The sequence below is a fragment of the Doryrhamphus excisus genome, linkage group LG16, assembly GCF_037039965.1.
Source record: "Doryrhamphus excisus strain RoL-2023G ecotype Guam linkage group LG16, RoL_Dexc_Guam_v1.1, whole genome shotgun sequence".
Lineage (NCBI taxonomy): Eukaryota > Metazoa > Chordata > Actinopteri > Syngnathiformes > Syngnathidae > Doryrhamphus > Doryrhamphus excisus.
The window spans coordinates 12798694-12812910 of NC_136372.1; the positions used below are offsets into that span (position 1 = coordinate 12798694).

At 41.4% G+C, this 14217-nt stretch overlaps 2 protein-coding genes across 2 annotated transcripts; both read right to left on the minus strand.

The window, feature by feature from the left end:
- Positions 1-187: 187 nt before the first annotated feature.
- Positions 188-4697, minus strand: ube2z (ubiquitin-conjugating enzyme E2Z). The gene is made up of 7 exons (XM_058049893.2): positions 3388-4697; positions 2937-3009; positions 2605-2792; positions 2420-2531; positions 1319-1431; positions 1113-1203; positions 188-974 (listed from the first exon to the last, which is right to left on the minus strand). Exons 1-7 carry the CDS (start codon positions 3801-3803, stop codon positions 795-797), a joined length of 1173 nt encoding a protein of 390 aa, XP_057905876.2. The 5' UTR covers positions 3804-4697; the 3' UTR covers positions 188-794.
- Positions 4698-5300: 603 nt separating this feature from the next.
- Positions 5301-9102, minus strand: atp5mc1 (ATP synthase membrane subunit c locus 1). Its single transcript, XM_058049894.2, has 5 exons — positions 8983-9102; positions 7278-7325; positions 6447-6527; positions 5768-5946; positions 5301-5631 (listed from the first exon to the last, which is right to left on the minus strand). Exons 2-5 carry the CDS (start codon positions 7314-7316, stop codon positions 5517-5519), a joined length of 414 nt encoding a protein of 137 aa, XP_057905877.1. The 5' UTR covers positions 7317-7325; positions 8983-9102; the 3' UTR covers positions 5301-5516.
- Between the last annotated feature and the right edge of the window lie 5115 nt (positions 9103-14217).

A 14217-nucleotide genomic window follows, 5' to 3' on the forward strand; every position in this document is an offset into this window, starting at 1 on the left:
TGGAACCTATCCCAGCTAACTTTGGGGGGAGAGGCAGGGTATACCCTGGACTGGTAATATGAATATCAAGACCATGGCGTCCTTGTCAATCTTTGTGATCCAACCCCTAAATATGAAAATCTAAATTAAATCCTGTACATTAGCATCCTTTTTCATTCCACGCATGCAAACAGTCGAGTCCACAATGTCCCAGTAGACACGTCAAAACACTTTTATTGATCAGGGAAGTCAAACGACACTTGCATTCTTAGTCTTTTTGTAGAATGTCGAGTAAGGAGAAGTATTTGATTCCCTGTTGCTCGAAGTAGAAGCACCAGCAGCAGTACTTTATGCTAGATTGATGCCATCCAACAAACCAGCAGCATGGGAAAGACCAAAGAGCTGTAGAGCTGCACAAGGCTGGAGTGGACTACAACAACGTGAAGAGGTGGTTTGGTAGAAGAAGAAATGATCAATCTAGCATAAAAATAATCTTTACAAGGAAATCAGCAGGGGATCAAATACTTCTCTACCTATTTGCAAATAGAAAATGGGGGTTGAATATTTGGAGTACAGTGTGTGTCTTGTAGGAATGAATGAATGAATGAATGAATGAGTGAGTGAGTGAATGTAGGCGCCAAGCAAGCAATCAAACAGAGGGAATGTTTCTGTGGAAATGTCCAGCGGGTGTCTTCCACGTCACACCCACAGCTCCAGCAGTGCTCCTCAAGTCTTCCTGCCACTTGTGGACTTCGTGGAGATCATCCATCAATCATCTATCAATCATCCCACTCAGCAGTGCGTGCGTCCTCTGGTCAAGGCAGGGTGCTACCCTGGCTGTCCGGGTCCGTCTCAGACGAGCTGGTGTCGGAGTCGGACTCGTGCTCGTTGGTGTCGCTCATCACGCGTTTGTCTCGTATTCGCCTGTGAATGGCGCCCAGTCGGGCCAGCAGGCGCTGGTAATCGAAACGGCCTCTCTTCTCTCCAAACGGGTCCTGCAAACAGGTCTGAATACTTAATTAAATCCTGTACATTAAAAGTAGTTCATTGGTTCTTCTTCTAGTGCATGTCAAATACGTAGAAACATAATGATGTAGAAATGCCTGAAAAATATGTCAAATAGATGTCATCACCTTCATGTTCTGTCCTTGTAGGTGCAGCCTGTCCTTGCACACTCCCTCATAAAAGTCATAGTATTCCAAGAAGGACTTTTCCATCACGCTCCTAAAACACACAATACACCAGCCAATGATACACGTGTACATGATGATGTAGGTGCTGCAGTGACAGGTAAGCTAAAAGCTGCCATGATGGCTGCCAGGAGAGTCTAGAGTCATACCATAGAGCTTCGGGACAAGGAACTTTGCCCTCCAGCATGTCGCATACAGCCACCCTCATGGTTTCATGACGGATACACTCGTTGTAGTTCTTACTGTCCCCTGGATGACGCTCCTGTCACAAACACACAAAGGTTAAATTAGTACAAATTTAAATCCAATAATTCAGTTTTCAAATGGTTGACTATTTATCAGCATTTGCCACTGTGTGTGAAATATGTCAATTTTGATGTATTTTATGAAGATGTATGAGGATGTACAGTATAATATATATTAACAAACTGGATGCACTGACTAAGGATATTTGTGTTCTTTACTTGAATCGGTACGTTTTCGACTTTTAATTAGTCTCTAACAGTTAAACTTAGTTGAAATATTGTCACCTGCTTTGAAATAGGAAACATGAACGCCAAGTGAGGTTAAATGCGTGTCGTGTTATGTGTGTGCGCTCTCTCCGAGCACACACACACACAAAGAAGGAACTGGAGCAGCCGTGTCTGCTACCAGAGGTCTTTAGCGTGCACAACACGAACTTTAATGATGAGAGAAATGTTTTATATATCGTACTAAATTGTGTCAGTGTGATGGGTTTGTGTGTATGGAGGGGAGGGGGGGTGCGTCTCACTGCAGAGGAGCAGTCATCACATCGATGCTTGATAAAACTTAAACTACGACAGAAATGTTTTGTACATGGTTGAATATTTATTCCTTTTAAAGTTGATAATGCTGTTTAAATGTGTGTTTAAAAAAGCTGCATCCTACTGTGTTCCGTGTTTACATTTTAATAAATATTTGTTTAAACTTGAGACACGTAATATTTGTTATCATTGTCGTTTTTTCATGTAAATTGAGGGAGCAAAATCGGTATCGGCCACAAATATCGGCAAAATCGGCTAAGGGTGATGGAAAAAAATCGGTATCAGCCCGAAAAAAACCATATCGATCGATCCCTAGCACTGACCATAGTACCATGAAGACTCGTGTGGTACTTTTGTGTTAGTACTTTCTCAGTAATCCGGTGTCTGTAACACCACAGTAGATTTTCCTCATGTGTTTGGGACACTTTAATGAATAAGAAATGGCCGGCTGAGTGGGAGGTGTACCTGCTCAAAGCCAGGTTCGTTGTGATAGGGTTTCTCCGTCATCAGAGACTGGATGGAAATGAGGACAGAGGAAATACTCTGTGCTGGACTCCAGGCTGGACCTGTCCACGTTCTACACAACACAGTCACATCATGTATTTATAAATCATGTCATGATGTCATGTGTCTTCCACATGGAGACCTACCCCAGGATGCTGAGGCAGACTTTGCCATTGCGGTAGAAGTTGGGATTGAATCGGACCGTGTTCTGGCCGGTGGTGATGAGCTTGACCCGGGGTGGGTGGATGGGATAATCGGGGGGACATCGAAACAAGAAGAGGAAGAAACCGCCCTCGTATGGCGTGTCAAATGGCCCTGTGATCAAGGCATGGATCTAATGGGGAAAGAGAAGGAAGGATGTGGAGGGCAAAACCACAAATAAAATATAATATATAAAAATAAAAAATATATATAATAATGTGCCAGTACAGTGTGTGTTGATTAAGCGTGGTAAAAAGTGACTCCATGGGTCTTTTACCTTGGTCATGTCTTGTGGATCAGGGACAACAAACATTCCTGGTGGGGGTTCCTTGTAGATGGACATGATATCCCTGCAAGACAAGGAAGTTGTTTTCTTTATTGGGAGGCTCACCAGTGGTTACACCCGGGTGGGTTTACCCGGGTTCTTACAGTGCTTGGCACAGTGTTGAGCAGCTTGGACGGAAACAGGAAGTGGAAATAAGATGAGCATATCTGATGCTTTTTCCCCACAGGGTTAGTACATGTATACAAATACAGTTAAGAGTAACATTTACAGCATTAATGCAAAGCTACTTGCTTTCACTTTTAATTTCACTTGTGGCAGAAGGTTAACAGAGACCTGCGAGTCTCAGTTCAGGAAAAAAACTCAAAAGTTTTGAACAACTCGGTCAATACTTGAAATATCTAGTGACTATACTCCATGGACAGTAAATGACAGAACCTCTCACCTCTTTATTCTTAAAATAGCGGGCTGTGAAGTCTTTTCGTTGTCCCAGTCCGTACTCCGGGTCGGGTCCCAGGAAGCGGCGTAGACCTGTGTCAAGGGACCGGGTCCGGCCACTCCGCCCACCCCTTGACCCACACCCTGCGGGGATGCAGGGCTATGGACGTTGGGCGACACCGACACCATCGGTGGAGACAAGCCGAAGGCGTTCCAGAAGTCAGTGGCAGTCGCTGTCAGACCGTCCGTAAGGGACCCTTCAGGTCCCACCTGGTCGCCCTCGCTGGGAGACGCCATGTTGGAGCTCAAGTGTCCACCCGTCAGAGAGTTGGCCAGCAAAAGGGGCGAGTGTCCGTCGCCTGGCCCGGTGCCGCCAGAACCCAGAGTGTCACCGGTGGACTCATCTCCGATGCTGTCCGCCATGGCTGGCAAGCTATCTAGTGGAGCTAAACGCTGGTGTTCAACACTGGAAACCGATTGTTGGTAGCATTGACAGCCGAGCGTCCAGGTGAAACTTGTGTGCCGAACTTGTGCTTCTTCGGTGGTATCAGAAAAATGACGTCCTGGGCCCAGAAGAGGCCACAAAACCAGGACTTTCTTTCCCCGACATGGTAGCTAGTTCACGTTAGCTTCACTGCTTCCCGCAGGCCCAAAAAGTAGAAAAATGTCAGCAAATTGATCTTGGTACAGTCTGTGACAAAACGACTGCTTACATTAACGAACAAAACATTTCTACTCTAAATATTTCGTTTCTTACCATCGGAGCCCCAGGCGGAACCGCAACAAGGTTCAACTTCGACATCAAACGTCGTTTCAAGTTAAGATGCACTCATATGGTGGTTTTCCACTTCCGGTACGGCTTCAAAGTAAGTGAGTGTCAAGAGTCAACGTATGAGGCAAACTAAACACGTATTTGGTCACGTGGAGAACGTTTGTCGTCGTCATAAAGTCAGAAATGCGAGATAAATTACATTACATAAAATAAGCATCGTATACGAAATTCATTTGTCTGAACTTCAGGGTGACAGTTTTCCCCAATACATTCACTCACAAACTGCTACATTAAATGGCCGCAACATTATCGCATATACTGTAATATACCGTATTTGTTTTCCCACAAATGGATTCAACTGTATTTTAAAGTCACCATCGTGTGTGTAACGACTGACATTTTGATCCATCCCCAAGAGAATGTTGAGTATGTCTGTTTTTTTTCGGAGAGTTAGTGCTGCCGCCTGCCGGACATTTCTGTGGACACTACTGGCCTCTTTTCCAATACGCCATTGATCTCATTGAAGTATACATCATTCGTTACCGCTCTAAGTCGTTTTTAATGTGTGCACTTCACTTGACTGTACTATGGATACGTTTATAAAGAGCATCGTTTCTATTCGTTACTTTTCGTTTTGTTTCGAACCAATGGCTACAAGAACCGATTGTGCGGGTCAATCAAGTTAAAGAACAAGGTGGCCCGTGATTGGTTGTCTGTTGTGATGAGTCAAGGTAAACAGGAAGTAACGGCCAAGTACTGATTCGGCAGACCAGGTGGCCTGTGATTGGTTGCATGTCGTGAGGCGCCAAGGTAAACAGGAAGTAAAAGTATGGATTGCACAATTGCTACATGGACACCAGCAAACGACTTTAAAAATGTTAATTTCTTGACCAGCTAGCTTAGTCAGCTAGTGTGCTGTGGTCCAACTATTTTGGTAATGCATGATTGTTACATTCACATTACACTTGTTTGCTGAACACAAATTAACCAATTACGCCTTCGGAATAAATTTGTGTTGTGTTCCATTGAGTGTATTCATATTTCATACATTATATATTGTATTTAGGGACTAAAATTAAGATTCATTCATTTGAATAAAAATCAGACTTTTTCCCCCCAAACATGGAGGAAAAGGAAACCACTGAGAATTCACCTCCAACCATTTATTTAAACTTGCAGAAAAAGTGTATGGAACATAAAATGTATATCGAGGTCTCCCATCAGACGTACGATTGAATTTTCTTCTGTTGCTTGGAATGGCCTGTCAGCTCTTTTAAAGTTCCTGTTATGGAACACCCTCTCCCCCGGGCTGGAGGGAAGGTAGTTTGGAAGGAGAGGAGACAGAAGGGTGTGAAGGGGAACATTTACATGGCAAACAGGATAAGGAATGCCACCATCAGACAGAAGAGACCCATAGCCTCAGACAGAGCAAAGCCCAGGATGGCGTAGGAGAAGAGCTGCTGCTTCAGGGAGGGATTCCTGCAGGGAGAATCAAGGAAAAATGTTTCTCTTCAGGTTCAACATCAAAACATTTCCAACCCCCAAAGTCATTACTTGCAAGAAAGAAAATGAAATATTTGTGTGGCAATATCAGATATCATTTTCTATAGAGTACCTGGCATAGCCAATGATCAGGCTACCAAACACTGTTCCAATTCCGGCTCCAGAACCAGCAACACCCACTGTGGCAGCACCAGCACCAATGAACTTGGCAGCGGTATCTATGTCCCGAGAGACCGAGCTGGTCTGGAAGGAGCGGGTCACAAGTGCTGACGGACTTACTGGCAACAGAGCCTGAGGGTAAAAGAAAGATGCATGAAAGCTACAAATGACAATATATATTAGCATGCAGTATGCCTTCTTGCAAAAGGTGCACCAAATCATCCGTGTAAAACCTTCTGTTGTATTCCCCAAGGAATCCCCCTACCGTTTGTTTTATATGGCAGGCCCAGACAAGGTCAACTTACATTTGATGTAGTGTTTAGTGCCAGATGACAGCAGAAGTAACAAGAATACCTTTCATAAAGAACAGGCCTCTACCCGTGCATCCCATACATTCATTTCATTGTGGTGGCCCGACACGCATACATTTTAATTGCTCAACTTTGTACAGTAGACGGCATCATAACTTTGCATACACAACGACTGACTTCATCTCTCCACCAATTTGGAGTGAGATTAAATGTGAAACTTACTTTACTTGTATTATTTGGTGGAAAGCGCTAAGCTGAAAGTGTTTCAGTCATCAAGTACACCAGAAGTAGTACGTGTGTCATGTGACTGAAACTTCTTACCTGCTGCTCCACTGTGGCTTCGGGTCTGTTCAAAATGGAGGCTGAGACTGGCCGGGCAAGTACTCTGGACCCCCCACGCAGCTACATCAAATACAGGCACAAGTTGCAAGTCAGAAAGACATCAAGACATTGAACATTTAATTTAAAAAAAAACAAACATAATTTTACTGTTTTATAATCAAATGTTCTTTGGTAAAATACTAAAAGCATTTAGAAATGAAAATATCAGCATACAATTACAAAGGTAGACCTGGAATTAACCTCAGTAGAAGAAGCAGGATTTACATTTTCAAGTCATATCATACAGCACTTGGATTTTAAATGTACTTGTACATTTACATTCAATTGGCTTGTGCATTTGACTTGAAACATCTTGCATATGATTTTCTTTCCATGAAGTAGTGCATTTTACATGCTCCCATGAGCAGTTCTAACCATAAAACACTGGAATATGTTTAGCTAAAACTAGGCCTGCCACAATAATGGATATTGATTTATCAAAATGATAAAATGAGGCCTGGATGAACTGACATACAAGTGTATGCGCATCTGCACCATTTGTTAGTCTCTTTGTGCTACACTGGCTGGATGACAAGAGGGTTCATGTATGTGTGCATTGGGTTTATACGAAAAGAAAGTGAGCAACTGCTTCATTATTAAGCCTTTTTGTGCCAGTAGTGGGGCTACACAAGTGCTGGCTGTGCTAAGAAACAAAAGTTCTTTTTTATAAAAAATTTCAAAATTACCAAATATCGGTTAATAATAGCACAATTATAGACCAGCAAAATTTGTTATGGTGACAGGCCTAGCTAAAACAAATACCAAACGTACCACAGCAGGAGAAGTGACAAACTTAGCACAGGCATACATGGCTGGAACCTACAAGAGAAGAGAAAACATTGAAGCAGGTTGACTTACAGGCATAGCATCAACTTTAAGACGCTTCAGTGCAACTTGCTCCTTGTTGACCACCCAGGACGCTAATCCAATTCAATCCACGAATGGATGACTCAATCACAGATTAAGCACTTTATGCTTATCTTCTTTGCAATTGACAGCGGCGTGGACGCAAGCAGAGCCTGCTTCACGCTTCTGCATAGAGGGCCCAGCGTACACTACGCTAGCTATGCATCATACAGATGCAATAACACTTTCTCTCGTTAATTGCCAGTGTTCACTCGTGACAAAGGAAGCCGAGCTCACTAGCTGAAGCCGTGCAGAACACCACCCCCTAGTGTTTGGGAAGGGACAACGTTACTATGCAGAAACACAATGCAACTTTTACGTTTAAAAAAGGAAATTTGCCCATCATTCCCTATCCTTACACGGGACATGAACACGTCTCTTCTGTGTCTTGTATGGATAAAAACAGGCAAGAAGAGGTAGCTAATGAATGCATGTAATGGGACACCTATTCCAGCCAGAAAGGCGGCTATTCGAAGAGCTCCAAAAAGGTTTTCTATTCATGCTGTGTGCATGTATTAACAGCTACATTGACAAAAACATGTCATACATGAAGTACTTAGGGAACTTCCCGAATTTCCTTCCTGGGTGCATTGATTCCACATAGGGAAGAACACCACCAATGTGCTTCATATGCAGCTCAAATGACGGAAATGGAACCTTGACATAATGTTAAATGATGGTCAAAATTCCAAAAAAAGGGGCTGAGATGTTCAAACAAACAAGGTCTGCGTCCAGAACAGAAAAACAGATTATCTTTGCTAGCTAAAAGCAACCCAATACATGCTAAGGTATCTGAACAAAACACCCACATGTCAATTTAGTGTTATTCTCAGATTAATAAACAATCAATCATCCATTTGACTCGGCTAGTGTAATATTTCAAATCGATTTAGAAGGCCAACAAAGATTATTTGGTTCCCTCTTTGTAAATATGCCTAATATTCAAAGCCAGTCATTTCATGTTGAGCAGAAGAATTGGCTTTAGACATGACTTGGATACCACAGGAGGAGGAGAGGCGCACACCAGAGGTAACTATGCTAATTGCTAAGCTAACCTCCGGTAGCTGAAGGTCAAAATGAATCACGAACGACCAGACGGGGCCTGGAAATCAGGACGTGTAGTTCCAGCAGAAGTACACATTCATGTCGCGTAACACGTAATTTACTGCACATTTACGGCTAAAGTAATGGCGGCAAGGCGAGCTGAACGTTAGCAGGGTGTTAGCATCAAGTGTTTGAATGAGCGCACCAAAGGCCCGCACTGGCAGACATCTTACGTCCGATATTGAATGAAGCTTAGCAGACTATGAGCCGACACTGGTGAGGATAGCATGCCAACCAATTGATATTTATAAACTGTGATATTAACGCTTCACTATTTAAACACATTTATATACACATACAGTATACATTTAAAGACACATTAGGACGATGTGACATTCACCGGTAAGCTACATAGCATTAGCGTCAGAAGACTGACAGCTCAGAGCATCGCCAAAGTCATACTAACATGAAATATGCTACTAGAGTGGTCACATGCTGGCAAGAAGCGCCATGGAGATGATATTACCGGTTAGTTGGGATTTGGGAGGGTCCTGGATGGCTGAACTCGCACTCAGCTGTAGTCTATGAACGTAGGAGACGTGAGCTGTTCACCTTGTCATTTATAAGAGTAGCGGCTACGTCCTCATCAGTCATTGGCCAGAGCTTTATACGTCCTCGTATAACTTCCGTTATTATAGCCTATTGAATAAGATTTTGCGGAATTGTAGTATTTTATTGGATAAAAACAAACAAAGGCGGGTCTGAGTTTACTCCGACTAATATGATTGGACAGTCATACTAGGCGTATAGTTTAAAACCATCCCATGTCCTAGACAGCTATTGGATAAAATACAGGAAGTCCTGCCTACAACATAAATTGGCGAAGCCGTTACAAAATCCTTCAAAATAATTTCTAAAACCTCGTTTTGCTTTTGATAATAACAATTGTTCATATTGTTATGGGGCTACTTTATGGACAGAACATTTATTTTATGACTTTATGTCTTGTATATGTCAGAGTCGTACTGAAGTTTACCCACATTCTTCCACTAGATGGCAGAAGATAAATGAGGTAATCATTCAGACATGACAGCAAGTTAGCCTGCGATTGGCTGGCGACCCCGCCCCTCGCGCAAAGTCAGCTGGGATAGGCTCCAGCATACCCCCGCGACCCTCATGAGGACGAGCAGCTGTATGGTGTACAATACTTGGTGGTGTAGCAGGAGATCTTTCTCATGTCATATACTGTATGTGCATCCTTATACAGGTCTCGTGCACTGCTTTTCAAACGGGGATTGTGGCACCCGTACTTGAAGGAACTCGAGGAGGTACTTGAGATATGACCCTCTGGGGTCCTCATTGACTTTTTTGTCCTTTCAGGTAAATTTTGCTCCTAATTTTGGTTCAGCAGTCCATATGGAATGAGTTTTCCCAAGACGGCTTTTTTCATGAAAAATACTCAAATTCAAATCAACCTCTTGGACATCAAAGTGTCAATGAAAGAGACCCCCGAGGGTTAAACAATATTTACAGTACATACAGTGACTAGGGAAATAAGTATTTGTGCCCCTGCTGCAGTACATAATTTAGTTAATAAATAGAATAATTGAAAAACTCATCCAGCCGGAGTTGCTATTATTATTTGTCACACTAGAGGGCGACATTGCATCAAGTGACTTTAAGTCTTTACTGGACTCTTTGGATAGGTATTGTATGTACTGTACTTACTACACTATACTTTTTATTTATTATGATATATTTATTTGATAAATGCTATTTTATTTTCCGTCTTGGTTTATTTTTACAATGCATTCATTTATAATTTGATACTGTATTATTATGAATGAATGAATTATTTACAGTATGTTGCACCATCCTACCCCTGCAACACTGATGAGGATAAGCGCTATAAAAAAATGGATGGATGGATGCACCACTGCACCATAAAAATCCAATTTGATGGAACCTTGTGGAGACGCTCGGTCATTTCTTATCAGGGCAGGACACGTTGCCATGGTAACACATGCAGCACCGCTGACTGACCAATCAATGCATGAGGTAGAAAAAAAATATAGAACCGCTATGAACATCTTCTTTTTCTTGGATGAGTATAATACAGTATTTCATCATTATGATTTTGATATGTCGAGTGCATATCAAAACAGATCTGTAGGCCATAAATGACCTGCCATGTTTTGTTTTGGATGGGATGTTCACAGAGGATGGAATTAATCCAATCATCATAAAGACAATATGAACATCAGGCAGTAAACATGAAAAGGTGCAAGAGGAGCCGAGCAAAGAGAATGGCAGGAAGACGAGGCCTCAGTGGGAGAATGAAAGATATGAAATGGCACACAGCATCATAAAAACGCCATACTCATACTTCTTGCTAACAAGAAGCGTGGAAAACAAGGGAGAGGAATAACCCGGCATCTTCCTCATTATTTTCTCAAATAATGGCTTGGTTGTTTAGATATATATTTCAATGTTATGCAACTAAAATGACATTTGTCCTTATATTTTTTTTTTATTTTTATCATGAAATGATATTTGTAGAATGGCCACTTCTGCTTGACTCCTTCAGGTACCTGACTATTGCCTCCTCTCGACAGCAAGAGATGCTTTCCTTTGCCAAGTGTGTTTCACTTGTGGGGGTCTATAGATGCTTCCATGCAGCTCCTCCATGATCCTTTGCACGTGCGCACTCCGATCTTCAAGATGTGGAAATGAGATTGTCTGTCCAATCCTGTCGTCTTTTACCAGCTCATTCACTCTCCCGGAAGGCTGTACTTCTAAAACGTCAGGTGGCAGCCTTTATTGGGCCTGGCCTCGCATTCCTTCTCCGCCATAAAGAAGCCTGTGCATGGTGGCTGACAGAACACCGTCCGCCTTTACTGCTTATTAAAGCTGCTGTCTCAGCCGTCTGCTCGGCTTCTGCTCCCATGCCAAGGCTCTCACCACACAATCTTCATGCAAAGCACATCGTGCACAGACACTTCACCTGCAGCCTTTCAGCATCTTTATGCACTGCACCTCCAACCAAACATTACGAGCAGGCAACAACATGTCTAATCCAGCAGGAAGACCGACTGTAAGTATCAACATCCCTGGTGCTTCATCGCCCAATGACTTCATTTCTGCAATGCGTACTAGACATGCAGTATTCTCATTCAAAACCTCTCTCCAATCCACTAAATACATTTTAAACATTATTAGAGCTCTCTAGACATGAACTAACACCCCTATGGTCACCTTTACACTCCTATTACCCAATCCGATAGACATATTAGAAGAAAATAAGACATGGGCAAGTTGTTTACCATCTTTAAATACGGTTTTGAAAATATTAGAGACATCTAGACAGAAAAAAACACCCCTATAGTCACCTTTACACTCCCATTACCCAATCTGATAGACATATTAAAAGTAAATAAGACATTGACAAGTTGTGAACCACCTTTAAATACGATTTTGACAACATTAAAGCCATCTAGGCGGAAAACAACACCCCTATGGTTACCTTTACACTCATATTATCCAATATTATAGACATATTAGGAGAAAATAAGACACTGTGAAGTTGTTTACGACATTCTAAATATGTTTTTTGACATTGTTAGAGCTATCTAGACAGAAAATAACACCCCATAGTCACCCTTACGCAACTATTACCCAATAGTTAGTAGACATAGTAAAAGAAAATAAGACATTGAGAAGTTGTTTACGACATTCTAAATATGTTTTTTGACATTGTTAGAGCTATCTAGACAGAAAATAACACCCCATAGTCACCCTTACGCAACTATTACCCAATAGTTAGTAGACATAGTAAAAGAAAATAAGACATTGAAGACATTGAATACTTGTTTACTACCTCATAAATATCATTTTTAACATTATTAGAGTCTTTTACACATGGAATAACACCCCTATAGACACCTTTAATCTCCCATTACCCAATCTGATAGACATATTAAAAGTAAATAAGACATTGACAAGTTGTGAACCACCTTTAAATATGATTTTGACCACATTAAAGCCATCTAGGCAGAAAACAACACCCCTATGGTTACCTTTACACTCATATTATCCAATATTATAGACATATTAGGAGAAAATAAGACATTGAGAAGTTGTTTACGACATTCTAAATATGTTTTTTGTCATTGTTAGAGCTATCTAGACAGAAAATAACACCCCCACAGTCACCCTTACGAAAATAGTTATTAGACATAGTAAAAGAAAATAAGACATTGAAGACATAGAATACTTGTTTACCACCTCATAAATATAATTTTTAACATTATTAGAGTCTTTTACACATGGAATAACACCCCTATAGTCAACTTTACGCTCCTATTTCCCAATATAGTAGCCATTATAAGACATAAATAAGATAACATAGACTCACACATGGTGTGCTACTTCCTTGCAGCTTTAAATGGCTTTACACTAGTATTAGCCACTTTAGGAAACGGAATAAGAATAAGTAAGCCATGTAAGTTGTCCATCAAGCTCCTGCATGTGCAGTGTCACAGTGAATGTGCTCCCTAGGGAACCTTAGTGAGGGGTTTCATCAAACACCCACACAGAGTGGCAAATGTAGAATTTTTGTTTCCTTTGTATATAAGTATATATGTATATTTCAACTGTATGCTACTAAAATGGCATTGTAACAAAGCACAAACAAAAGAACATCGTAGCAAATTATGGAATTCTACCACGTCGTGGGAGTAAAAAGTGCATATCTTATCTGAAAAAGCGGACAAAGGTGCTCCACGGGTGGTCAACAGGAATGATGATGGACACACGACATCACGGCATCATGACAACAATCTGGCAAAGCAGTATTGATTACTGATTGCTAGCAGCTGTGCCGGGGCGGGTTCTTCTGCAGAGCTGAAAGAAGACAGCAGGGGGCAGCAGACCAAGCAAACCACAACCAGTTCTACATTCCTATACTCTTGATTGGCTTTTTTCCATAATTAGTCCAATTCATATGATCCCAATATGTACATATGTATCTATCATAAACCATCATACCTTATTATTTTCATACATGTCATAGAAATACAGCGTTGTTGCATCTTTTTGATTTCCCATTAGCATAAATATGAAATTCTTCCATTGTGTGATTTCAATAAATGATGTAAGGATTTGAAGGAAGTGTCCACACTGCAGTGAGAATAAATGTGATGATGTATGTATGTATGTATGTCATGCGGTGGAACATGTGTGGAGCATATGCTAATATTCAACACCTGTTTCTCATTTACTGTTTTTCCAAAAAGGATGCATGTTGCCCCCCCACATGGTGTAAATATTAGTAATTCGCTGGTGGAACGTGCAACATGCGCCAACCCTCTGAGGTTCATAGCAGCAATGACTCGCCTCATTAAAAATGATGACTTAGGTCCTGCACTGTCAGGGACCAAATTATGACATGAAAAATGAAACCACATAAAAACTCATTAAAAACATGACAACGTGGCTATGCTTTTTTTTGTCGTTTTTAGCCACACACAATCACAATGACGCTAACTTACACCATCTTTATATTAACATTCCTATAAACAAACTTATGTTATTATTTGGTAAAAACAAACAAAGCCTGATCCAATACAAATATCAACATAGTTTTTTTTTTACCAATGTGGTACTGCTAACTGATGAGCAAGTGTACCTGTTTAGTCCTAATATAACTACTAGTACATGACAGGAGAAGCATAGTATAAGGAGAGGAGTCCCCTGCTGTGGC